The 26569-nt window shown below is 45.1% G+C and overlaps 1 protein-coding gene across 2 annotated transcripts in view; it reads right to left on the bottom strand.

Annotated features, from left to right (window-relative positions):
• Nucleotides 1–499: 499 nt before the first annotated feature.
• GCKR (glucokinase regulator) overlaps nt 500–26569 on the bottom strand; it is a 28233-nt gene continuing 2163 nt past the window's right edge. Inside the window, exons 3-19 of one of the 2 annotated variants that reach the window (XM_003270660.3) lie at nt 26490–26558; nt 25796–25864; nt 25322–25395; nt 24911–24977; nt 24669–24722; nt 22883–22977; nt 20493–20598; nt 18310–18428; nt 17570–17668; nt 17264–17361; nt 16838–16914; nt 16372–16468; nt 16074–16171; nt 15897–15980; nt 5232–5381; nt 1609–1743; nt 500–917 (exon numbers count right to left, since the gene is read on the bottom strand). In XM_003270660.3, the coding sequence (XP_003270708.1) occupies nt 747–917; nt 1609–1743; nt 5232–5381; nt 15897–15980; nt 16074–16171; nt 16372–16468; nt 16838–16914; nt 17264–17361; nt 17570–17668; nt 18310–18428; nt 20493–20598; nt 22883–22977; nt 24669–24722; nt 24911–24977; nt 25322–25395; nt 25796–25864; nt 26490–26558 (1662 nt within the window). In that variant the 3' untranslated portion in view covers nt 500–746. Of the gene's footprint in view, nt 918–1292; nt 1744–5231; nt 5382–15896; nt 15981–16073; nt 16172–16371; nt 16469–16837; nt 16915–17263; nt 17362–17569; nt 17669–18309; nt 18429–20492; nt 20599–22882; nt 22978–24668; nt 24723–24910; nt 24978–25321; nt 25396–25795; nt 25865–26489; nt 26559–26569 lie in introns of those variants that run through there. The other variant, XM_030799442.1, reaches the window with a different exon arrangement.

Genomic DNA, 26569 nt, shown 5'->3' with positions numbered 1-26569 from the left:
ATGGGGCAGCTGATGTCTAAAATGTACAGCCTGAGGTTTCTAGTGTTTGTTGGATCCCACCACCAAGGGCTTTCAGCACTCCCCAAGTTCCTTATGTTCCTCTTACAAACACGGGGCAGGGGATGTGACCCTCATTTCATGGTCTAATGCATGGATGTAGCATTCATTCTAGATCTTGTCATGTCTGATTAAGACTGCCCTTTTTCTGGGTTTCCTATGTTAGGTACACAACTTCTTCCCTCTTCCCCTGGAATTATCTAAAAGTTCCCACCTCTCATTGTGTGTCTGTGTGGGATTGGAGTGTGTGTGCACGCATGCACATGTGGCCGCATGTTGGTAATGAAAATATAGGGATGCCAGTATAAGGCTTGTGTTAGGAACCAATGAAATGGAGTTGGGGACAGAATTAAAGAAACAAATCTGCTGTTAAGACCAACCCATGCCACCCATCCTGTCCCACCTCTGATCTACTGTTTGATTTACTGACTTTGAAAGGTTAACTTTCCAAAATAAGACATTTCATTTTATTTCTGAAATCAGAATAAGTCGGTGAGAGTAGAAACCACTAGGTCAAGAACAAGAACTCTCCCCCAAAGTGGAGAGAATATTTCTCCCTAACCCGGGCTGCTGATGCCCTGGAAACCGGGCTTCTTCCTCCCACATGTGCTGCTGGCACAAGTCCCCTTGGGTGGGCTGGGCTGAAGTGGCCAGGGTTGGGCCCCTTTCACCCACCCAGAAACATGGGTTCACTGAACGTCAGGCTCTAGGATCTCGAGGGGGTCCGCAGTGCGCTTCTGACCTGGCCCAGCAAGAGCACTCCTGACAGCCTCACAGACAGAAGGAGCTGCAGCCAGGTGTGCCTGAGCCTCAGTGATCGAGCACCGGAATAGGAGGCTCAGCAAGGCGATGGGGATCACCTGTGGGGAAGAGGCAGAGGGCACTGAAGCCTGAGGGAATGAGGTCATCAGAGAAAGAACCCCGGAGGAAGGTCAGGCACAGTGGCTCACGCCTGTAATCCCAGCACTTTGGGAGGCCGAAGTGGACAGATCACTTAAGTTCAGGAGTTTGAGACAAGCCTGGCCAACATGGCGAACCTCATCTCTACTAAAAATACAAAAATTAGCCAGGCATTGGTGGCTGGCACCTGTAATCCCAGCTATTTGGGAGGCTGAAGCAAGAGAATCTCTTGAACCCGGGGGCAGAGGTTGCAGTGAGCTGAGATCGCGCCACTGCACTCCAGCAGCCTGGGTGACAGAGCAAGACTCCCTCTCAAAAAAAAAAAAAAAAAAAAAAAAAACCAGAACCCTGGAGGAGTTAAAGCATTTGATATTTGATATAGGAATCAGGAGCCACTAGGTTAGATGCAAATAGGATGTTATGAAGATTACAAGGTGGTAATGAGGTGGATTAAGAGCAGAGAGAAACCTTCACTTTGACCAGGAAAACTCCTATTCGTCCTTCAAAACCCAGTCCAAAGACCCCATGAATGTGGAGGTCCTTGTAAGCAGAGTGCCACTGAGCTTTGTAAACCCAGTGCCAAACAAACTTCCTGACACACTGGAAGTACTCAACAAGTATTTGTTGAATGACCAGCAGTGGGCAGGATACCTGTTCCTTCTCATGTGCAACCTGGACATGGCAGGAGATGGGAGCAGCCCGAATATCATCTGACAGTGGCTGGGGAAAGTGGATCGCTCGGAGGAGGCTCTCGATGCATCGAGCCTTGGACTGTCCAGAGAACCGCTAAGGAAGAAGTGGTAAGATCAGTGTCAGGCTAAAGGCCAGAGGAACTAAGAATGGAGTCAAGGGAGAAGAATGAACTATGAGAGTGGGAGGCTGGGATCCCGAGGCCTGGCTATAGAGGCTGTAGATGATTTGTCCATGTTGGCAATCTTAAATTGTAATTCCCAGGTGTAAAGAAAGACTAGGTTAAAGGGGTTGGTGGTGGCCTTGACTGGCTGGGTTAAACTGGAGGATTAATGGCAAATTGCTCAAATTTGCATGTGTGTCCCACCAATCCTATAGGTTGGTAATCTGGACTCCCTCTCTCTAGTTTCTTCTGTAACCAAATAAATCTTGCACACTAATGTAAGACTGTTCATCTGCAAACACTGCTTCCATTTTGTCATTACCCTCCTCTTGTCTAGCTCAGCATTGTCCGGTAGAAATATAATGCAAGGCTGGGCACAGTGGCTCACACCTGTAATCCCAGCACTTTGGGAGGTCAAAACAGGAGGATTACTTGAGCCCAGGAGTTCGAGACCAGCCTAGGCAACACAGCAAGACCCCATCTCTACAAAAAATAAAATAAATTAGCTGGGCATGGTGGCACCTGCCTATCGTCCCAGCTACTCAGGAGGCTGAGGTGGGAGGATTGCCTGAGCCCGGGAGTTTGAGGCTGTAGTGAGTCATGATGGTGCCACTGCAACAGCGTGAGACCTTGTCTCTAAAAAAAAAAAAATAAAGAAAAAATATAATGCAAACCACATATGTAAGTTTAAGTTTTTAGTAGCTGCATTAAAAAAAAGAAATAGGTGAAATTGGCCAGGCACAGCGGCTCACGCCTGTAATCCCAGCACTTTGAGAGGCTGAGGCAGGTGGATCACAAGGTCAGGAGTTGGAGACCAGCCTGGCCAATATGGTGAAATCCTGTCTCTACTAAAAATACAAAAAAAAAATTAGCTGGGCGTGGTGGCGCATGCCTATAATCCCAGCTACTCAGGAGGCTGAGGCAGGAGAATCACTTGAACCCAGGAGGAAGAGGTTGCAGTGAGCCAAGATCATGCCACTGCACTCCAGCCTGGGTGACAGAGCAAGATTCCATCTCAAAAAAAAAAAAAAATGTGATTTCACCTATTTCTCCCGACCTTGTGATCTGCTCGCCTTGGCCTCCCAAAGTGCTGGGATTACAGGTGTGAGGCACTGCACCTGGCCTGAAATCAATTTTAATAATATATTTTATTTAACCCAATGTAAACAATGTTAAACATTATTAGTGAGATATCTTGCAATATTTTTCTATATTCGTATTTTGTATTTTGAAATCCAGTGTGTATTTTGCAACTAGAGCACACCTCAATTTTTTTGTGGCTTTTTTATTTTTATTTTTATTTTATTTTTATTTTTTGAGAGACAGTCTCACTCTGTCACCTAGGCTGGAATGCAGTGGCACTATCTTGGCTCACTGAAACCTCCACCTCCCAGATTCAAGCGATTCTCCCGCCTCAGCCTCCCTAGTAGACAGGACTATAGGCCTGTGCCAACACGCCCGGCTATTTTTTTTATTTTTATTTTTAGTAGAGACGAGGTTTCACCATGTTGGCCAGGCTGGTCTCAAACTCCTGACCTCAAGTGATCTGCCCACTTCGGCCTCCCAGAATGCTGGGATTACAGGCATGAGCCACCGTGCCCAGCCAGCCCACCTCAATTTGGGTGCTAGATTTGCAATGCTAAAAAGCGAAATGTAGTCCTACCAAAATATTAAAGTTACATTTAATTTTAAAAGTATATAGCTTTGGTTTTTATATAAAATTAAAAATTCAGTTCCTGAGTCGCACTAGCCACATTTCAAGTGCTCAATAGCCACATGTGGGTGGTGGCCAATGTTTTGGACAGCGCAGGTCTAGCTGCATTTGGCAAAGTCCAAATTCCTGCCTGGCTTTAACCTCCCACATCCCTCCCCTTCCTACTTCTTCACAATCCCTCACTGCATTCTAAAGTGACTCGCCACTCTGGTTAGACCTGTGTCCTTCACATATCATGCCCAGTCCCCCTTCTGGGACTTGGTGAATGGCCTAACAGGAATGCCTTTCTGTCCACCTATCCAAGCCATAACCACCAGGCCTAGCTCAAATACCACCCCTTCCATGAGGCCTTCTTTTTGCTATAATGCGTTCTGACCCCCACCTTCTTTGTACCTCCACTGGATTCAGTAACGACCATAGTTTATTTTGGGGACCTGGTGGGCGCTCACTAAATGTTCATTGATTGATTCCTTTCACATAGGGTTGCCAGATTTTGTGAATAAAAATACAGGACATCCAAATATATAATGAAAAAAATAAAAAATATCTCAAATATTGCATAGGGCATACTTGATGAAAAAATTATTCCATATTTATCTGAAATTCAAATTTAACTGGGCATCCCATATTTTTATTTGCTGAATCTGGTGACCCCATTTTCATGACCATCTGTTGTTCTGTCTGCTCAACATCCACTCCTCCTTCTGGTATCAGCACCTTGGTTTTCCTCTGAGGACCTATCGCTTCCCCATGCTCACGTAACAAGGTTGGATTGAGGCTCACCTCCCAGCCCTTCTTCCACCACCATCCTGAAGGGAAAGCACATGAACCAGACTGGGCAGAGCATCCCTTGCTCTGGAGAACAGTGATTGCTTCAGGGACATGCATGTGTCCCAAGCAAGAGCCCCCGACCAGGCATTTGCAAGAACCACAGGATAGGCAAGCTCTTTGCCCACTACTGTTGCTAAGTAAATTGTCAGGCTGGCACTACTGGTGGCCAGTTTGCCACCTAATGGAAAAAACTTGCCTAAGTACGAGAGCAACGGCCAGGCGCAGTGACTCACGCCTGTAATCCCAGCACTTTGGGAGGCTGAGGCGGGTGGATCACCTGAGGTCAGGAGTTCGAGACCAGCCTGGCCAACGTGGCAAAACCCTGTCTCTGCTAAAAAATACAAAATTAGCTGGGCATGGTGGTGGGTGCCTGTAATCCCAGCTACTCGGGAGGCTGAGGCAGGAGAATCAATGGAACCTCAGAGGCGGAGGTTGCACTGAGCTGAAATAGCACCACCACACTCCAGCCTGGGCAATAGAGCAAGACCCCATCTCAAAAAAAAAAAAAAAAGAATGAGAGCAACACAGGGGAAAACAGAGTTAAGGGTGGAAAGTTCTGGAACACATTAGATTCAGCTGCCCTAAGATTGTTAAGTTATATCAGCCATCATTTTCTTTGTTTAGCTTAAACCAGTATAAACTCGTTTTCCATCACGTTTGTAACTGAGTCTTGCCTAATAATTACCATTTCACAAACACACCCATGTGTGCACACACACTCCTTAAGGGGAAGATGCACCTAATAGCAGGAGCAGAAGCACACAGAAAAGGCAGCCTGTACCCTTGCACATTTCCATACCTCTGCAAAATGCCCTCCTCTGGCAACCTAAGCATTGAGGCCAGGCCCCACCCAGCCCTGCCCCATCATATCCCTACCTGCAGCATGGCCAGTGCCCGCCAGAAGAGCTTGGAGTTGCTAATCCGAAGGTCCAACATGTGGTTTTGTAGGATCTTACCAAGAAGCACATGAGCACCTGTACTCACTGTATTCAGCACCCATTTGGTGCTTAGCTCACGCTGGAACTTCTGAAAAGGGCAGACACATGGGGGTGTCAAAAATTAGAGGACAGAATAGCAGCAGAGTGAACAGGGCCCTGTTATCAGATGGAAACCAACTATCAAGAACCAGGGACCAAAATGCAAACATGATTTGTTTGAGCAGCCCAGGGTTTAAATGTTAGGGCAGTAGATGTAAACCAGGATTGTCTCAGGCAAACCTGGTAGCTTCATCCATTTGTGTTTTTGACCCCTAGGTAGACAGACATGTTCTCTGAGTCCTTCCACATTAGGATTTTGATCCTGCTGAATCATTCCTTTTTCTCCCCGGGTATCAGACAGGAGGAGTGGGATTCATTCCACTAAACCACAGGCTTCTTGAAAGGGCAAAGATGGAGACTTATTCTGCTCCAGGGCCCCAGTTTTTTAGAACATGACTGACACATGTTTGCTGATCAATACATTTGTTGAGGCCAGGCACAGTGGTTCACTCCTGTAATCCCACCACTTTGGGAGGCCAAGGTGGGTGGATCACCTGAGGTCAGAAGTTCTCGACAAGCCTAGCCAACATGATGAAATGCTGTCTCTACTAAAAATACAAAAATCAGCTAGGAGTGGTGGCATACACCTGTAATCCCAGCTACTCGGGGGGCTGAGGCACAAGAATCACTTGAACCCGGGAGGTGGAGTTTGCAGTGAGCCTAGATTGTGCCACTGCACTCCAGCCTGGGCAACAGAGTGAGACTATGTCTCAGGGGAAAAAAAAAAAATGTTTGTTGAAAAATGAATTCTATTTAATTTTTGTAACAACCCTACAGAATAAGTTTACCTATCCTCATTTCTACATATGAGAAAACTAGAGGTCAGAAGTAAATTAACTTGGAGAAGCTCATATGATAACGAGATGCAGAATGAGGACCTAAATCCAGGTCTTCTGATTCAATGATGAGGGCATTTCCTACTTTGCCCCAAATATCTCCTGGATGAATGAGAGAACCTGTGTCAAGGCATGTTGAAAACTAAAAAGTTGTACAAACATGTGGTATTGCGAGTATAAAACTGCCCCCTGTTTTTGGCCCTTATATCTTGTCCACTTTGGGGCACTTATAACACCTATTGGCACATTAGCAGGGAAACTGGGGCCCAGTAAAGGTGTTGAGGGGATTAATTGGTGATATGGTTAGGCTTTGTGTCCTCACCCAAATCTCATCTTGAATTGTAATCCCCATAATCCCCATGTGTCAAGGGAAAGACCAGGTGGAGGTAATTGAATTACGAGGGTGGGGGTTCCCCCATGCTATTCTTGGGATAGTGAGTTCTCATGAGATCTGATGGTTTTATAAGGGGCTCTTCCCCCTTCACTTGGCACTTCTCCTTTCTGCCGCCTTGGGAAGAAGACGCCTTTCTTCCCCTTCACCTTCCACCATGATTGTAAGTTTCCTGAGGCCTCCCCAGCCATGCTGAACTGTGGGTCAATTAAACCTCTTTCCTTTATAAATCACCCAGTCTCAGGCAGTTCTTCAGAGCAGTATGAAAATGTACTGGCCAAGGTGGGCGGATCATGAGGTCAGGAGATTGAGACCATCCTGGCTAACATGGTGAAACCCTGTCTCTACTAAAAATACAAAAATTAGCCAGGCATGGTAGCAAGCACCTGTAAGTCAGAGCTACTCAGGAGGCTGAGGCAGGAGAATGGCTTGAACCCGGAAGGCAGAGGTTGCAGTGAGCCTAGATCGCGCCACTGCACTCCAGCCTGGTGACAGAATGAGACTCCATATCAAAAAAAAAAAAAAAAAGTACTAATACACATGGTCCCAGCCAGCCTGAGGAAACAGTCTACTGCTACTTTTACCTCTTTATTCTGGAACTCTAGAAATAGCTGTTCACACAAAACCCTGGAAGAGGGTATATTGAAAACATTTTAACAAGTGAATGACCAGGACACTAAATATAAGAACAGATATCTGACCAATTTCAGCATGAAACTGGCCAGTAAGTATGCAGTACTGATGCTATAGGGTGCGTGTCAGACTGCACTTTGGGAAAGAGGTCAATTACATCTGGGTTATACCACTAACCATTGATACCATTAACATTAACACCATTAACACTAACACCATTAACACAAAAATATTTTAAATTTTACAAAATTTGGAGTGCGACACATTCATTTTAAAGTACACATGGAAAAATCGGCCTGGATATAGCCAGGAAAATCCTTAAAAAGAATAATAGGCTGGGCGCGGTGGCTCACGCCTATAATCCCAGCACTTTGGGAGGCTGAGGTGAGCGGATCACTTGCAGTCAGGAGTTCGAGACCAGCCTGGCCAACAGGGTGAAACCCGATCTCTACTAAAAATACAAAAGAAAATTTGCCTGGTGTGGTGGCGTGTGCCTGTAATCTCAGCTACCTGGGAGGCTGAGGCAAGAGAATCACTTGAACCTGGGGGGCGGAGGTTGCAGTGAGCCGAGATCATGCCATTGAACTCCAACTTGGGCAACAGAATGAGACTCCACCTCAAAAAAAGAATGAAGAACAAACCCTACTGGATGCTAAACATACCATAATGCCTCCATAATTAAAACATATGGTACCAGCACATCAATAGACAAACCAGTGGAACAGAATAGAAAGTCCATAAATAGACCAATGCACATAGAAATTGAGTATGTGACACAGGTAGCATCCTAAATCACTCAGGAAAATATGAACTTAAAAAAATTATATTGGAGCCAGGCATGGTGGCTCACCCCGGTAATCCCAGCTCTTTGGGAGGCTGGGACAGGAGGATTGCTTGAGGCCAGGGATTTGAGACCAGCCTGTGCAACATAGCAAGACCTTGTCTCTACAAAAAAAAAAAAAAAAAAAAAGTGTTTAATTAGCCAGGCATGGTGGCATGTGCCTGTAGTCCCAGCTACTTGGGAGGCTGAGGTGGGATGATTGCTTCAGCCCAGGAGTTTGAGGTTGCACTGAAATCTGATCACATCACTGCACCCCAGTGTGGGTGACAGAGTGAGATTCTGTCTCAAAAAAAAAAAAAAATATATATATATATATATATATATGAACAATTGGATAATCACTTGGAAAAATATGTAATTGGATTCATGCCTTACCCCATACACAAGAATAAACTCCCAATAAATTAAAGATATAAGTGTTTAAAAAAAAAAAAGAAACCATCTTTACTAGCAGAAAACATGGATGGAATTCCTTTACAATTAGGTGTTAGAAAAAGCTTTCCAGACCATGCCTATAATCCCAGCGCTTTGGGAGGCAGAGGCGGGTGGATCACTTGAGGAAGACCAGCCTGGCCTACATGGTGAAACCCCTGGCCAACATGGTGAAACAAAATTAGCTAGGTATGGTGGCAAGTGCCTGTAGTCCCAGCTACTAGGGAGGCTGAGGTGGGATGATCACCAGAGCCCAGGAAGTTGAGGCTGCAGTGAGCCATGATCACACCACGGCACTCCAGCCTAGGTGACAGAATGAGACCCTATCTCAAAAAAATAATAAAATAAGGCTGGGCGTGGTGGCTCACGCCTGTAGTCAACACTTTGGGAGGCCGACATGGGCAGATCACCTGAGGTCAGGAGTTCGAGACCAGCCTGGCCAACATGGTGACTGTCTCCACTATAAATGCAAAAGTTAACTGTGCATGGTGCTGGGCACCTGTAATCCCAGCTACTCGGGAGGCTGAGGCAGGAGAATTGCTTGAACCTGGGAGGCAGAGGTTGCAGTGAGCTGAGATCACATCACTGCACTCCAGCCTGGGTGACACAGCAAGACTCCATCTCAAAAAACAATAATAATAATAGTAATAAAATAATAATAAATAAATGAAAACTACACAGAAGTGGCATTTCTAATCTATCAGGTTGACAAAATCCAAAAACTTCACGAAACTCTCCAAGAGGCTGTAGGAGAGCAGCATTCTTGTATATTGCTGGTATGGAAAGCAAAATAGTAAACCCTATGGAAGGAAATTTTGCAATATCTAACAAAATGGCGTATGTATGTACCCTTTGACCCAGCTCTAATATTTCTAGGAATTTATCCCAAAGATACTCTTCTGACATTACAAAAATACATGTACATTCATTACATCATGATTGATCATAGCAAAATATGGGAAACCTAAATGTCCTACGGCAGAGATTGCCTGAGTAAACTATTACATATGTGGAAACACACAAAGGTAAAAATTAATGAGGAAGAGCTCTGTGAGCCAATATGGAGTGATTTCCAGAATATCTTCTTGAAGCACAAAAGAGTATAGTAGACTGCCTTTTGTGTAGGAAGTGCAAACTATATACATATGTACACACACTTTTTTTTCCAAAAAGAAACATAGGAGGATAAGCCAGTAACTAATTAAACTAATTCCCTACAGGCGTGAATGGAAATGGAATGAGATGGCAGATATATTGATGATGTTGGAAATCAACATTATCACTAAGGGAAAGAGGAAGAAGAGTGGGAATATATATACAGTATATATAGATGTATATATAGATGTATGTGTGTGTATATATATACACACACACACATCTGTATGTAAACAAACATACATATGTATATGTGTGTATGTATGCATGTATACATACATAAACACACACATACACACACCCTTATTCTTTCTACTGATAGGGCTTAGAGGCAAAGACACACCAGTAGCAGTGAACATACCTAGCATTTGGGTTTCTAAATACTAGAACCCACTAACAAGAACCAGGGCTCCTCAGAAAAATGACTGACTCCAGGGCTGGACCAGGGAAAGTATAGGTGAGCCTGGGTCAGTGGTTTTGTGTTCCTGCATAGGAGATTGACAGGGCAAACTATTGTTACTCACACACACACACAAACACACACAAATGCAAATAATAATAATGAAGAAGAGATCTATAAACTGCACTGCAGTGATTTTCAGAGTATCTTAAGCAAAAAATGCAAGATGTAAAAAAGATGCTACCTTTTGCACAAGAAGGTTATTATTATTATTATTTTACAAAAAGAAACACAACAAAGAGTGTTCAAATACTGATGTGGATATGTCACAAGGACACAGGAACCAGCTTGAATGAGGTCTCATTTTGAGCATTAAAATAAATAATGAATAATAAGAATGGATTAAAACACATTTAACAACAACAAAAAATTCGTGAGTCCATATTGACACTAAAAAAACAAAGATAGAGTAGATAGGATGGGGAGAGAAGAAAAAAAATTTCTTTCTTTTCTTTTTTTTTTTTTTTTTTGTGATGGAGTATCGCTCTGTCACCCAGGCTGGAGTACAATGGCACCATCTCAGCTCACTGCAACCTCTGCCTCCTGGTTCAAACAATTCTCCTGACTCAGCCTCCTGAGTATCTGGGACTACAGCTGCACACCACCACACCCGGCTAATTTTTGTATTTTAGTAGAGATGGGTTTTGCTATGTTGGCCACGCTGGTCTCAAATTCCTGGCCTCAAGTGATCCGACTGCCTCAGCCTCCCAAAGTGCTGGGATTACAGATGTGAGCCACCGCACCTGGATGAGAGAGATTTTCTTCACAGAAGAATGCCAACTACTGAATACAGATGGAAGGGATAGAAATAGAAAATCACCATTTAAAAACTACCATAGTAATAATTAATGCAACCAAGAATCATCAGTGGATGCTAAAACCATTGGGTGAAAGATTGCTGAGGAATAGGATACAGAGAAATCTAACAGACACCATCCTAGCTAAACGATGGAATGTAGCATCACCAATAAAGGGGCAAACTGACATCAGGTGCCTCCCGATGTGATACAGTGATAAGGGCACAACTTCCCCTACGCAGTACTCCTGCCAAAAAATTTAACCTGAATATCATGAACAAACAATCAGGCAAATCCAAAGTAAGGCATATTCTGGAAAACAATTGACCTGGACTTCTAAGATATCAGTGTCATCAAAGAGGTAAAAAACAACTGAGAAACTCATCTGGAGTAAAGGAAAACCCAAAAGACCTGATAACTGAATGCAGTGCATTATCCTTGATTGGATCCTGGATCTGGGAAATAAAAACAATATAGGAATATTTGGGGAAATTTGAATATGGTCTAGATAATAGATAATAGTATTATATTAATTGTCATTTCCCTGAGTGGAAAAGTATATTGTAATTATGTAGGTGAATGTCCTTGTTCTTAGAGGACATATGCCAAAGTAATTAGTATGATGTATCAGGTATCTCCAATTATCTTCTTTTTTTTTTTTTTTTTTTTTTTGAGATGGAGTCTCTGTCACCCAGGCTGGAGTGCAGTGGCACGATCTCAGCTCACTGCAACCTCCGCCTCCCAGGTTCAAGTGATCCTCCTGCCTCAGCCTCCCGAGTAGCTGGGACTACGAGCATGTGCCACCATGCTCAGCTAATTTTTGTATTTTTAGGAGAGACGGGTTTCACCATGTTGGCCAGGCTGGCCTTGAACTCTTGACCTTGTGATCCACCCACCTCGGCCTCCCAAAGTACTGGGATTGCAGGCATGAGCAACCATGCCCGGCTCTTTTTTTTTTTTTTTTTGAGGTAGAGTCTTCCTCTGTTGCCCAGGCTGGAGTACAGTGGCATGATCTCAGCTCACTGCAACCTCTACCTCCCAGGTTCAAGCAATTCTTCTGCCTCAGCCTCCTCAGCAGTTGTGATTACAGGTCCAAGCCACCATGCCTGGCTAATTTTTGTATTTTTAGTAGAGATCAGGTTTCACCATGTTGATCGGGCTGGTCTCGAACTCCTGACCTCATGATCTGCCTGCCTTGGCCTCCCAAAGTGCTGGGATTACAGGCGTGAGCCACCGTACCTGGCTCCAATTATCTTTCATATAATTCAGGGGAAAAGAAAGAGATGAAGCAAATATGGCAAAATGTTAATAATTGATGAATCTAGGGAAAAGTATATGGGTGTTCCTTGCACCATTTTCGTATTTTTCTGTAGGTTTGATTTTTATCAAAATAAAAGAGCATCCACTGTCACTTTGAAGGGCGAAAAAGAAAAGAAAACAAAACAAAACAAAATAAAAGTGTAGGAACAGTTTACATCGAAAATATTTCTTTTTTAAAATTTTTTATTTATTTTTATTTATTTATTTTTTTGAGACAGAGTTTCACTCTTGTTGCCCAGGCTGGAGTGCAATGGTGCGTTCTCAGCTCACTGCAACCTCGGCTTCTCCTGCCTCAGCCTCCCAACTAGCTGGGATTACAGGCACCCACTACCATGCTCAGGTGATTTTTTTGTATTTTTAGTAGAGACAGGGTTTCACCATGTTGGCCAGGCTGGTCTCGAACTCTTGACCTCAGGTGATCCGCCCGCCTTGGCATCCCAAAGTCCTGGGATTACAGGCGTGAGCCACGGCGTCTGGTCAAAAATATTTTCATAGCTAAAGATTGACCAGCCCAAACAAAGCCTCTTTATTTCAAACAATTCCAATTCATTTAGAAAGATAAAACCAGGCTGAGTGCAGTGGTTCACTCCTGTAATCCCAGCACTTTGAGAGGCCAAGGCAGCCGTATTACCTGAGGTCAGAAATTCGAGACCAGCCTGGCCAACATGGTGAAACCCTGTCTCTACAAAAAATGTAAAAATTAGCAGGGCATAGAGGCGTGTGCCTGTAATCCCAGCTACTCAGGAAGCTGAGGAAGGAGAATCGCTCGCACCCAGGAGGCAGAGGTTGCAATGAGCCAAGATCACACCACTGCACTCCAGCCTGGGCCACAGAGCGAGACTCTGTCTCAAAAATAAATAAACAAATAAATAAAACCAACATCAACCAAAAGGCAAAAAACACAAAGATAAAGATTGATAGATTTGACTATGTAAAATTTTAAATAAAATGTCTCTACATAAAAAACATAAAAACAAAAGAAAATAATAAGCTGGGAAAAATATAGAACAGAAAAAAAGGGCTACTGTTTTTGCTATACATACCCCTTCTTACAAATAAGAAAAAAAATACCCCCCAAAGAAAGAATGGGTAAATAGACCCAAAAGACAAGAAGCAGTACATGAAAGACAAAAAAAAATGTATCAAATGGCCAATATATATTTTTAAGTAGTCCACCTACACAATAATTAAAGAAATATAAATTAAAACAACACTGAAATGCCCTTTTGTTGCTTTGCTGATTAGCAAAGATTTTTTTATAAGGATGCTATCCAGTATGTATAAGGGCGTAAGGGAACAAGCAACTTCACGCTTTATATATAAACCTCTTTGGAGGGCAATTTGCCTATATGTATCAAAAAGCTTCAAAATTTTACATCCCCTTTGACCTAGTGATTTCACTTCTGGGGTTTATCCTGGTGAAACAAGTCAAATGCTTAAAAGATGTATGTATAAGGATGTTCAGTGCAGCACTTTAATAAAAACCATAATACTGAAGTTGTCTCTGTGTCTGATAATTGGAGTTAGAGTAAACAATTTATGGTACATCCATACAGTGGAATATTACATTGACACTAAAAATGATAGTAGTGGCCAGGCACAGTGGCTCATGCCTGTAATCCCAGCACTTTGGAAGGCCGAGGCGGGCGGATCACAAGGTCAGGAGATCAAGACCATCCTGGCTAACATGGTGAAACCCCATCTCTACTAAAAAATACAAAAAATTAGCCAGGCGTGGTGGTGGGCGCCTGTAGTCCCAGCTGCTCAGGAGGCTGAGGCAGGAGAATGGCGTGAACCCAGGAGACAGAGCTTGCAGTGAGCGGAGATCACGCCACTGCACTCCAGCCTGGGCGACAGAGAGAGACTCCATCTTAAAAAAAAAAAAAATGATAGTAGTGATCTATCAGATGAGAACATGTCCTGGCGTGATAAAAATAAAGAATAATAATAATAATTTTTGAAAATGATAGTGATCTATTAGTACAGAAAGATGTTCATAAAGCAACTTTAAAACAGCATATTGAGTATGGTCTTACTTTTGTACAAATATATTTATATATGCATATAGTAGAAATTTAAAAGGACATTCTCCAAAATTTGTTAGAGTGGTTTTTTTTTTTTTAAGATGGTGGATTTGGAGTGATTTTTTTCTTTTTTGCATTTCTGTAATTTGTAACGTTTTTACTATAAAAAATGTATGGCTGTTAAAATGAACATTTTTCTTTAAAAATACAGTGTTTTGGCTAGGCGTGGTGGCTCACGCCTGTAATCTCGCACTTTGGGAGGCTAAGGCGGGTGGTGGATCACTTGAGTCTAGGAGTTGGCAAACAGCCTGGGCAACATGAAGAAACGTGATCTCTACAAAAAATACAAAAATTATCCAGTCATGGTGGTGAGTGCCTGTGGTCCTACCTACTTAAGAAGCTGAAGTGGGAGAATCAGTTGAGCAGGGGAGGCAGAGGTTGCAGTGAGCTGAGGCAGCACCACTGCACTTTAGCCTGGGCCACAGAGTGAGACTTTGTCTTTAAAAAAAAAAAAAAAAGAATGAAAGACATTGGAAGGAGAGTGGATTCCCTGTTCAGGGGCAGAGAAACTTCCCACTTCTATATGAGTTCTGAGTCCAGGTAAGTCAGTGTTCCAGCTGTGTCTGGTCAAGCCAGGAAACTTCCTGACAGACACGGTTTGAATAACAAGTAAGAGACCACATCTCTCCAGAGCAACCCTTCAGGGCCCTGATTCTGCCCATGGAGGGTGGGCAGGTGGTGTATGAGAAAACGGAGAACCAGAGATGTAAAATTGCTTGCTTTCTTGGGCCACGCAGTAGAGCTAGACTGGCATCCAGAGCTCCCAATGCCCACACAAAGCTCTAAATTGCAAACAGCACACACACTGATTATTATTTCTGTAATTATTATCAGTACTTGTGCTGGATTATAATTCACTGGCAAGCAGGGACTATACGCACATAAAGTTATCTGCAATGAATTCAGCATAGTAAACTTGCAAAAAAAAAATAAAAGGTGCGGTAAAAGCTTTTGGATAATGATGATGACTTTGGTATCAAGAAATAACCTGTCCCAGCCAGGCGCAGCGGCTTACACCTGTAATCCCAGTACTTTGGGAGGTTGAGGCAGGCAAATCACTTGAGGTCAAGAGTTCGAGACCAGCCTGGCCAACATGAGGAAACCCTATCTCTACTAAAAATACAAAAAGTAGCCAGGCATGGTGGTGCACACCTGTAGTCCCAGCTACTTGAGGCACGAGAATCGCTTGAACCCAAGAGGCAGAGGTTGCAGTGAGTCAAGATTGCACCACTGCACTCCAGCCTGGGCAACAGAGTGAGACTCTGTCTCAAAATAAAAATAATTAACCTGTCCCAACGGACAAATGAACATCTGTCAGGTGACTGGTGGCCTATCCTGCACTTTTTGCATATTCCTAAAGAGAGCTGAGCCCAGCAGTTTATTGCCTTGGGAATTCTGACTAGTGACCTGGTAACCCATGACCTTGCCCAGCTGGCTTTGTGAGGGTCAGAGAGGTCTCCAAGCTTTCTGCCCTCCAGCCTTGGGATTTTTGATTCCTGGAATCCCTCTCCCTCTGAGCCCCTTACTGCAGATAGGACCTTCTCATTCCCCATACCTGGATGAAGTTCCCTTCATATTCAAAGAAAAGCAGTGGCCATGTGATGCTGATGATGGAGGGAAAGAGCCTCTTCAGAGGGATCTGGAGAGAGAGAAAGAGGAGCAGGAGAGGCATCTCCACGAAGCCTTGGCTGCAGCTGCCACCTGGGTCCCCTTGTCACGGCTGGACTCTCACCGGCAAGGTCTGACCCACGGTGCTGTGTGCCAGGGCCTGGATGTGGCTGGTCTTCTCTTTCACCTGCTCCACTAGAGTCTGCACCTCCGTGAGGTTGTCTAGGAGAAGGGGAGGGCATCAGAGTCAAAAGGCTGGCTGTGCAGCTGTTCTTCCTGCTCCCCTGGCTGGGGTCCAGTCAGGACATTCACCCCGTCCCTCCCTCTGAGCAGGTACCCTAAGACCCAGAAAAATGACAGCTCCTCTGAATCATTCTACTTCCCCCCTCCCCACCCCTCACCACTCCCATCTTCCCTCTCACCATCCAGGGTGAAAATGAAGACCACAGTGTCGATTTCCGTGAGGGAGGGAAGGATGGAAGTCAGGAAGTCCTCCTGGGAGAAGGTGAACTGGGGACCCTGGGGCAGAAGAAGATGGGAGGGTCCCTCCCATGAAAACAGTCTAAAGCACAGACTTGAGGACTAAAGGGGGCCGTGGAGGAGATCTAACACTTTTGTGTACAGGTGAAAGAGCTGAGGTTCAAAAGGTACAGTGTTTTGCCCAAGATGATGTAACAAGTCGGTGGACTAGGGCCAAGTTTGGGGACTGGATCTAGAGCTTTCCACACTGCCCATGCTAAGCCAAAGCCTCATGGCTTCTGACCCATATGCTCTTCTCTGGACCATCTATTCCAACGAACTTCCCACCTAGCTCCACCTTCCCCTTTTCTTCCATCCTCAGCACACCAGTGATCTCCTCAACTTCCCCAAGTCCTGTTCTTCTCCGACCTGGTTGGTGAGCTCAGCCTTCTGGTTAAACATGTCACTGTGATCACCAATGAGAAAGCCACGGACATCTTGGAAATCTGGGAAGTTTAAGGACAAGGAGAGAAAAGTGATTGGCTATATAGGAAAGGAAGGTTCTAGGCTTCAGGGGGAGAAAATGGGACTGGGAGGAAAAGTGGCAAGTGGGGCGTGGAGTGAGGAGTAGCCCATGTGGGAGGCCATAGTTAAGCACAAGGGTGGGAGCTGAGAAGGGATCAAGGACTGAGTTGGGGTTCTAAGGAAGAAGAATTTGACTGAAGTGCCTATTTAGATAGGGAAGGTGGGACACTGAGGAACACCCATGGGTTGGGAGTAGGACAGTGTTTGGAGAGCAGCCCGAATGGTTGGGATCAGGAGGAAGCAGGAAGAACGTCTGGACTGGGGTCCCACCAGCGCCAAAGGTGTGGATGCACTCTACTCCGTCCATGATGGCAATGATGCCCAGGGTCTGCCAGCCAACCAGGTACACGTGGCCTTTCTTCTCCAGACTGAGAATGGATCAGAGGTCAGGACATGAGAGATCACAGTGCAAAGAGGCCAGAGATGTCCACAGAAAAGCACAGGAGTCAACAAACCATGACCCTTCAACATGCAATCCCATCGCCCATACCATGTTAACATGTCTCATAGAGTCTCCCTGCTCTCAGTATTCTCCATCCGGGCCACATCCCTGCCTCTAAACACATATCCACACACCTGGTGCTGATGCTCTTCATCAGGGTGGCAATCTTGGGGCTTTGGCTGTAGGTCACCTGATGAGCTCGCTCAAATGTCCGCAAGATTTCCAGGAGGCATCTGGGAGAAAAGCCACCAGCTCCCAAGAGGGGCCCAATTCCCCCTCGGAAAGCTTAGGTGCCTCCCTGAGCGGGGAGGTGAAGGTACAGCTCCCTTAGAACTAAATTCTGCTGGTCCCTGGAAAGGTGCAGAGAGTAGGCCCAGACTGCGTTCTGGAGGGGCAGCAAGGGCTTCAATGGGCAGAAAACAAAAGAGCAGAAAGAGGGAAGAGTGCAGCAGGAAAGCACTGCGAGGAGCAGGATCTGAGAGCCACTGGGAAGGGGCGTGAGCAGCCTGGGAGTGAGGCTAGAGACCCTGGAGAGGGAGGCAGGCCCAGAGGAGGATGAGCTCTACCTGCATGGCCTGGACCACCCCCAAATCAAAGGACCCTAGGGAGCCAGGCTAGCTTTGGAGGCCCCAGGCAGGCTCAGGGATTAGGTCTTGGCCTGAGGAATCCAGGATCTACTGGAAACAATTCGGACTCTGCAACTATGAGGTGGGAACAACAGCATGTACCAGCCAGCTCCCTTCCCAGGGGAGGCGTGGTGGGCTGCAGTCTTACTGCCACCAGCCCAGTCCTTGGATCTAGACCTGCCAATCTCCATCCACACCATCTCACGCTCGCCTGACTCTGAGCTCTCTCTTATCCAGATCCTCCCTACCTTTGAGATGCTGCAATGCCCTGGTCCACAGTCTTATGGGCTGCTAATAACAGGGTTTCCAGCAGAATCTTGGTGGCACTTCCACCTTTCATCCGGGAGGAGCCGCTGAGACCCTCGGGCTGAAGAGGTGAAGACACCCAAGAGAAATTGGGAGAGGATGAAGACCCCGTAGACCACTTATTAGTAACCCCCGGGCATGCATGTGATAGTACCGGTGGCCCCCAGTGTGCTTGTGAGGAAGGGTGCTGGGGTGGGCTTGACCGAGAGGAAGATTAGAAAGAGGGGAAGGGCCTCCTCTGGTCACTCCTAGGTGTATTCAGGACTTTCTGGAGAGGAAGTCACAGTGATTGGGTCTCTTGTCAGCTGGGTCAAGGGTTTTTCAGAGTGCTTTTCTTTTTTTTTCTTTTTTCTTTTTTTTTTGAGATGGAGTCTCACTCTGTCACCCTGTCACCGAGGCTGGAGTGCAGTGGCAGGATCTCGGCTCACTGCAAGCTCCTGCCTCAGCCTCCCGAGTAGCTGGGACTACAGGCGCCCGCCACCACGCCTGGCTAATTTTTTGTATTTTTAGTAGAGATGGGGTTTCACCATATTAGCCAGGATGGTCTCGATCTTCTGACCTCGTGATTTGCCCATCTCGGCCTCCCAACGTGTTTTTTTTTTTTTTTTTTTTGAATGGAGTCTCACTCTGCCACCCAGGCTGGAGTGCAGTGGCATGATCTTGGATCACTGCAACCTCTACCTCCCAAATTCAAGTGATTCTCCTGCCTCAGCCTCCCAAGTAGCTGGGATTACAGGCACCTGCCACCACGCCTGGCTAATTTTTGTATTTTTAGTAGAGACATGGTTTCACCATGTTAGCCAAGCTGGTCTTGAACTCCTGACCTCAAGTGATCTGCCCGCCTTGGCCTCCCAGAGTGCTGGGATTACAGGCGTGAGCCACCACACCCAGACCAGAGAGTGCTTTTCTTTCCAAGAAATTTCTCCCCCACCTCCACCATTTTCTGTGGTAGTTTATCAATCCAAATACCACATGTCATATGCTTTGGACAGACCAATGAAGAAGCGATTGCAGCAGTCCAGATGTGGAACACAGCACACCAGACAGACAAAGAGGCTACAGCAAACAGAATGATAACAGTAGTGACTGAGGCTGGGTGCGGTGGCTCATGCCTGTAATCCCAGCACTTTGGGAGGCCGAGGTGGGCGGATCACCTGAGGTCAGGAGTTCGAGACCAGCCTGGCCAACAGGCTGTCTATTAAAAATACAAAAATTAGCCAGACGTGGTAGCAGGCGCCTGTAATCCCAGCTACTCTGCAGGCTGAGGCAGGAGAATCGCTTGAACTAGGGAAGCAGAGGTTGCAGTGAGCCAAGATCACGCCATTGCACTCTAGCCTGGGTGACAAGAGCAAGACTTTGTCTCAAAAAAAAAAAAAAACAAAAAACAGTAGTGACTGAGAAAAGAAGATTGAAAGTCATTGAAAGTCAACATTTGCAGGGAGGAGGAAAGACAGATGAGCATTTGGGAGGTGAAAGCCGTGGAATTCTTATGTCATATGGAATTCTACCTTCTTATCTCACAAAAGGAAGATGGAGGAGAATGTTGCAGATGGTGTGCCCATCATTGGTAGAGGGAGGCACCGGCTGGAATTTGGCTAAGGCCCTCGTAAGGCCCAAGTAGGGAGAAATGGTGCTAGTGAAATGTATCCGCAATCCAGATGAGAAAAAAGGAACAGGAGAAAACAGCTTTCAAGCTAAGAAGGGCCACCCAATTTTGGAGAGGATTTAGAAAGGCAGAAGAATGAAACAAAACTGCACCCCATTTTTTAAAGCCCATATTTAAAATGTAAATATGTGAGAGAGACAGACTGAGACCTAACAATGGCTATTCAATGCTCTCTATACATAGACGGCAAAGAGCTTCTTTAAACAGAAACTGTCCCAGACCGCTGAAGTGTTTAAGGCTTACCAATTTGAGAGAGAGGGTTGGAATGAAGATGAAATATCTTAAGGTGAAAATGTAAATGGGAAAATAGGATTTGGTTTATAACATTTTAGCTGACTCACAATACCTCAGGAATTTAAACAAGATATAATAGAACCTAAAATCAGAGGCCCCAAGGAAGTGGCAAGCAGTTCCCGGGTGCTGGAGGGGTGGAGAACATAGAAAAAGGAAAGGCCCTACCCCGATGGCAGGATTGAGCACAAAAGCTTTCTGTTTCTCCTGCATTTTCTGCATCCGCTCTGCTACTTGTCGGAATGTTGAACTCCAGTCTTCAATGGGGTCATTTCTGAGGTCCAGAGAGACACAAGGTGGGGAGATTGTCTATGAGGATCTCAAAGAAGGGCCTCAGCTGGGAGTCATGATCAAAGACCGCATTGGGATTGAGGTCAGAGGTCAACAACTTCATACAGACATATGCTTTGGAGCTTTTAGAGGCTCTGTGTCCCTGAACCCCAGGGACAGGGGTTAATAAAACATGCAGCACCTCAAGCCCAGAGCAAAGCCAACACTCAAGTTTAAAGTCCCAGCCTGAGACCCAAACCATCTCGTGTCCTGCTCCTTGCATAAGCCCCAATGCCATGGCTACACTAATCTCACTCTCTGCAGGTCCTTTAGGGAATGCCTGTTATTCAAATGTCAAAATTGTAGCCTTATTTTCCATCTTAGGGTCCATCAGAAGCCCTTCCCATTTGTGGGAATACATACTGGAAATCCCTCCAAAGAGTGAACCCTCAGTACCAGAGAGAGGGATAACAGTGAGGGAACCAAGCTTCAAGGTAGCACCTCACAGTTGTTGAACATTCCTTGAGTAAATTAATTGGGAACAAATCAATGTGTTCATGAGGCAAGAGAGCTACAGACTTGTTATCTGCTTAGTTACAAATCATGGAATCTCAAAGAATGACGATCTTCTTTAGTTATTTCTAATGGCTTTGCTAGGGGATAATTTGTGAATCGGCCATTGTGGCAGGACTTCAAAGAGTTAGTTACTTCTGTACATGGCACCCCTAATTTCGCCTTATCATCCCATCCTGCAAAGGTTCCCTCCCCTCTTGAACTATTTTTGTATTTTTTTCTTCTGTATTACTTCTAGGGCAGACAAGTTTCACATATTTCATGCCCGTTGTATAAAATGTCTCCTGTCATTTTTCCTCAAACTATTACTGAAACTTCCTAGAGTCCTAAGAAAGAGGAGACTAAAGCAGAGAGGGTTCATATCGTATGGTTTAATGTCGAGATTCCTAAACACAGCTGGGCATCCAAATCATCTGGTGAGTTTTGTTTTTTAATAACTACCCATTTCTGGGTACCACATCCACCCTAAGATTCAGATTCAGTAGTTCTGGAGTGGAGCCCAAAAATCTGTATTTTAAAAAAGCTTCCCAGATGACTCTGAAAATCAGCCAAGTTTGGGAGCCACTGATTTAAGGAACAACTGGAAGATCTCCACGCCTACGTTGTTTGAAATTCTTCATTTCACTTAGTCATAGAGCCTGAAATTAGCATCCACTGCAGCAGAAACATTTTCGGTGAAGGAGAGCCCTCCATGAAAAGGATCAGGGTTAGGAGTATTTCAGATTCATTTACACCTTCGCATAAATTATACTACCGCCTAGAATTCGGAAGGTGAAAAAGCACCTTGGAAAAACCCACTTGTCCCCCTTCCCAAGACCACCGCTAAATACAAAAAGCTGCTCTAAAATAATCAACAAGCCTTTGCCGCATCCCTCTGGTGTCAGGAAGCCCTCAGCTTTGTCAGGTGGCCCACTCCAATGGTTTATTTAGCAGAGTTCCCCAAACCTGGCCGTGCATCAGAATCTCCAGGGTTGCTTTCAAAAAATAGATATTTCAGGGCCTTACTCCAAACCTACAAAATCAGACCTCTTACACAAGGAACTAAGAATCTTCTTTATTTTTTTTGTAACATTCCCCAGGCAGCTAATGCACAGAACCACATCTGAGCACTACTGGTTTAATATGTTGACTTATTCTGAAATAAGAGTGACCACTGATAAAGAGAATAAGAGGGAGGTGATTTGGTAATGAGGGGCTCTCAGGAAAGGTAAGAGAGTGAGAGATCTGAGGAGCCTCGGGGGAGGAAAGGGGTGCCTGGAATGATGAGAGAGAATGGGCACTAAATAAGGGAACTGGATAAAGAGGAGTAGGGGGCCATCTGGCACCCACTACTACTACTTTGAAAAGGTGCTTGGGGCTCACCCCCATCTGAAAGCACAAATCTTTGTGGTATGCATCTTCCTGACCCCATTTTATCCTCCATTTTATCCCTTGTTTCTCTTGCCTCTTGAATCCCGGTTTCGAATGTATGCTATCTTATATTTTATGCATCCTTTATATGCTGCCTTTAATGCTTTCTGAAACAAGAAGAGAATAATTCAACCAACCAACAAACAAAAAAACCTTATAAGCTTAGGGGCACCCCATATTTACTTTAAAATTCTGAGATTTGGTGAACAAGTCCATCTGTTCTCTCCCTTGTGGTTGTACTATAGACTTTGACATGTTCCCTTCCAGCCTGCCCCAGGGCTGCCCAGTCATTCCAGAAGGCTCACCTGGCCATGCTCACTGGATTGAAGCCAACCAGGACTGGCAAGAAGACAGCTGTGTTGTTCATGCAGTAGTCCATCTGGCCTGCGACAAAGGGAGCCTGATGGTGAAGACAGAGAAGGGCATGATGAGGGGGTCATTACTCTGAGCGGTGCCCAAGGCTCAAGTGCATCAGAATCCTTCAGAATGCTTGTTCAAAATGCAGATTCCTAGGTACAGTTACAATCTACTGGATCCAAATTTGAAGGGGGAGCACATTTTTAACAAGTACCTCAAGGGCACTACATTTTTAACAAGTTCCCCAAGGAAATCTTCTGCATGGTAAAGTTGGAATACTATTGAACTAAAATCGTAAGCTCTTTGAAGTCAATACCCTCTTCTCTTTGTGTGCTTCCTTCCATATATAACACTAGTGGGACCTGGTTTCTGCTCAGTGAATTCTTACAGCCAGAGAGCTGCAGAATTGAGAGGAAACTTGGAGTCATCTGGCTCAGTGCTTCTCAAACTACCTGGAAATCTTGTTAAAATGCTCAGTAGGTCTGGAGTGGGGCCTGAGATTTTGCATTTCTAACAAGTCCCAGGTGACACTGATGTTGCTGGTGCAGGCACCACATTTTAAGTAGCAAGGGACTAGTCCAGGGGCTGTATTTTTCTGTAAAAGGCCAGATAGTAAATACTTTAGGGTTTGTGGGCCCTATGTCTCTGTCCAACTACTCAACCCTATGGCTATAGCATGAAAGAGGCCTTAGACCATATGTAAACAAAAATGGCTGTGTTCCAATAAAACTTTATTTTAGGGGCTGGACATGGTGACTCATGCCTGTAATCCCAGCAATTTGGGAGGCCAAGGTGGGCAGATCACTTGAGGTCAGGAGTTCAAGACTAGCCTGGCCAACATGGCATTCCTCATGTCGGTGAGTACCCTGGTCCCCAGTTTTCTTTTTTAGTAGAAACTCTGTCTCTACTAAAAATACAAAATCAGCCAGGCATGGTGGCATGTGCCTATAATTCCAGTTACTCGGGAGGCTGAGGCAGGAGAATCACTGGAACCTGGGAGGAGCAGGCTGCAGTGAGCCAAGATTATGCCACTGCACTCCAGCCTGGGAGACAGAGGGAGACTCTCAAACACAACAACAACAACAACCAAAAAAAAAAAAAAATTAACCTTTATTTTAGGGCCAGGTGCGGTGGCTCATGCCTGTAATCCCAGCACTTTGAGAGGCCGAGCGAGGCAGGTGGAGTACCTGATGTCAGGAGTTCGAGACCAGCCTGGCCAACATGGTGAAACTCTGTCTCTACTAAAAATGCAAAAACTAGCCGGACATGGTGGTGGGCGCTTGTGATCCCAGCTTTTCGGGAGGCTGAGGCAGGAGAATCACTTGAACCCAGGAGGTGGAGTTTACAGTGAGCCGAAATCATGCCATTGCACTCCAGCCTGGGTGACAGAGCGAGACTCCATCTCAAAAACAAACAAACAAACAAACAAAAAAAAAAACTTTAAAAACAGGCAGCTGGCTGCATTGGCCAGCCAGTAAAGTTTGCTTACCCCTGGACTAGTCCACCTATCTTAGTTGTTGATTGATTGATACACAGTTATTCTGAAATAGAATCCCTTCCCCATCTTCCCACATTCACACAACTCGATCCAAGTTAGTGAAACTAAAACCAAAATTCCTTGAGCAAACTTCCTGCTTTCTAGCACCCATCTCATTGATCTATCTTCCATGCTATTCCATTCCCACTCACTTCCTCTCTCTAAAATTGATCCACTCAACCCATCTTTTTACTCACAGACAGTCCCACAGAAATGCCAATGACAATCACCCTCTTCTTCCCGGAAGCCACCTAGGAGAGGAGGATGGACAAGGTAGTGTAACTGGGAGGATTCCAGGGCACAAACCTACTGTGTGAGGATATCAGGGCCAGGAACAGGGGAGGGAGGAAATAGGCTTTGGCTGAATGCTGGGGCTTTTATGTCCCCATGAGAAGGAACAGATAGAGGTCTCTGGTCAATGTCAGTGAAAAGCACAGACCTTCTTCAGTTCCTCAATCCCGTGCAAGGCACTATCTTCTGTCCCCTCCCTAGAGGCCACCACAGACCTAAGAGGACAGACTCAAGGTCAGTGGCACTGGCTGGGAAGCAGAAGCCTATGGTTTATTAGGGCAGGCTACATTAAGAGATGGGAATAAAGGGAAAACTATCGTTGAATGAGCACCCACAGTTTGTTGGTGCATGACAGACACTCTGTAGAGTTGAAAAACTCAAATACCTATAACAGCCAGTCAGGCAACATAAGTATGTGAAGTGGGCCAAGTGTAAGGGAATAAGAAATGGTGAGGACTAAGACAAGCCGGACACAATCTCTGTATAAAGGCATTCAAACTCAATTTCTAAGAAATGCTATTTAGGTCAAACAAAATATTCATAGGCTAACTTGGCTTACCTGTCACCCCCTGCAATGAGGTAGGTGTAAAGAGGTTTCTGTCCCAGACCTTTCATCAGCTGATTAAAGGACACCTGTCAAGGGGGGAGAGGATGTAAATAGGTAATGACAGAGAAGAAACAATTATTTTGGATTTTCAACTCCTAGAGGGCAGAGACTATATAATGATTCTCTTAGACCAGTGCTTAACCCAGTCCTACATGGAATTTGGCACTTAAAGCTGCTACTTGGAGATGATTAGTTGGTGGTGCATGGGATGTAGAGGCATTGACAACATACTGGCAGGACTCAGATGGGCTCAGAAGAAATGGGACTTCATGGTGACATCCAGCTTTTGGAAGAGAGAAAGAGCCAGGCTTGGAGTCCAGGTCTAGTGAGGGGGCCACCTGGGAGCTTAGTTATGATGATCTTTATGGTCCTGAGGGTCACCTCTAGAAGTGGAGCGGGAAGAAAACTGGGGACCAGGGTGCTCACCGACATGAGGAATGCCATCCGGCCAGAGGTGCCCCCTCCACTCAGCACAACCAGCCCCCCATCTGGCTCCTGAAGAAGGAAAGAGGTATATATTACCAGGGCCTGGCTCAGGTTGGGGGAAGAATATTCTTTTCTTTGTCAGTAATGCAAGAGGAATTGGAAAGACTCCTTATCCCTCCTCTCATCACAAAATTGAACAAATACATGCAACGTAGCATAGCAAAAAGAACATTGGATTAGAGAAACCAGTTTGACTCCCATATCTTGCTCCACTACTTGTTCAAATCCTTACTTATCCCAGAAAGAACTGAAAGCAGCTTTGTCATCTAAATAAAAGTAAATAATAAAAGCGGCATTATCCAGCAATTATTAGCTGAGTGTATTTGAGCAAGCTACAGTGATTATCCTTTCTAAATCTTTGTTTTTTTCATCTGACGAAAACAAACAGAAGTCATATCAACTTCACAGGCTTTTGTGAGGGTAATAGGTGTGAAAGTAGATTGTCAATTATAAAGTATTAAGCAGAGAAGTTATCATTATTATTTATTAATAAGATGAAAATAAGGATCCAAAAGGGAGGATCTCCAAAAGGGAGAAAGGAGAATGAGATCTATCAAAGTGAGAAATAGAGACAATAAAAAGAGAAAGAGGGAAACAGAAAAGTTTAGGCAGGGAACAGAAGGAAGGTTAGTACCTTCAGCACTTCCTGAACTTTCCCAGCCACCTGTACCATGGTGGTCAGAATGGATTCGCTGTAGAGTCTCTGTAGGGAAT

This window comes from Nomascus leucogenys, chromosome 19 (assembly GCF_006542625.1).
Source record: "Nomascus leucogenys isolate Asia chromosome 19, Asia_NLE_v1, whole genome shotgun sequence".
Taxonomy (NCBI): domain Eukaryota; kingdom Metazoa; phylum Chordata; class Mammalia; order Primates; family Hylobatidae; genus Nomascus; species Nomascus leucogenys.
Note: the sequence above shows the minus strand (reverse complement) of the source record. Positions and strands in the feature narration are given on the sequence as shown.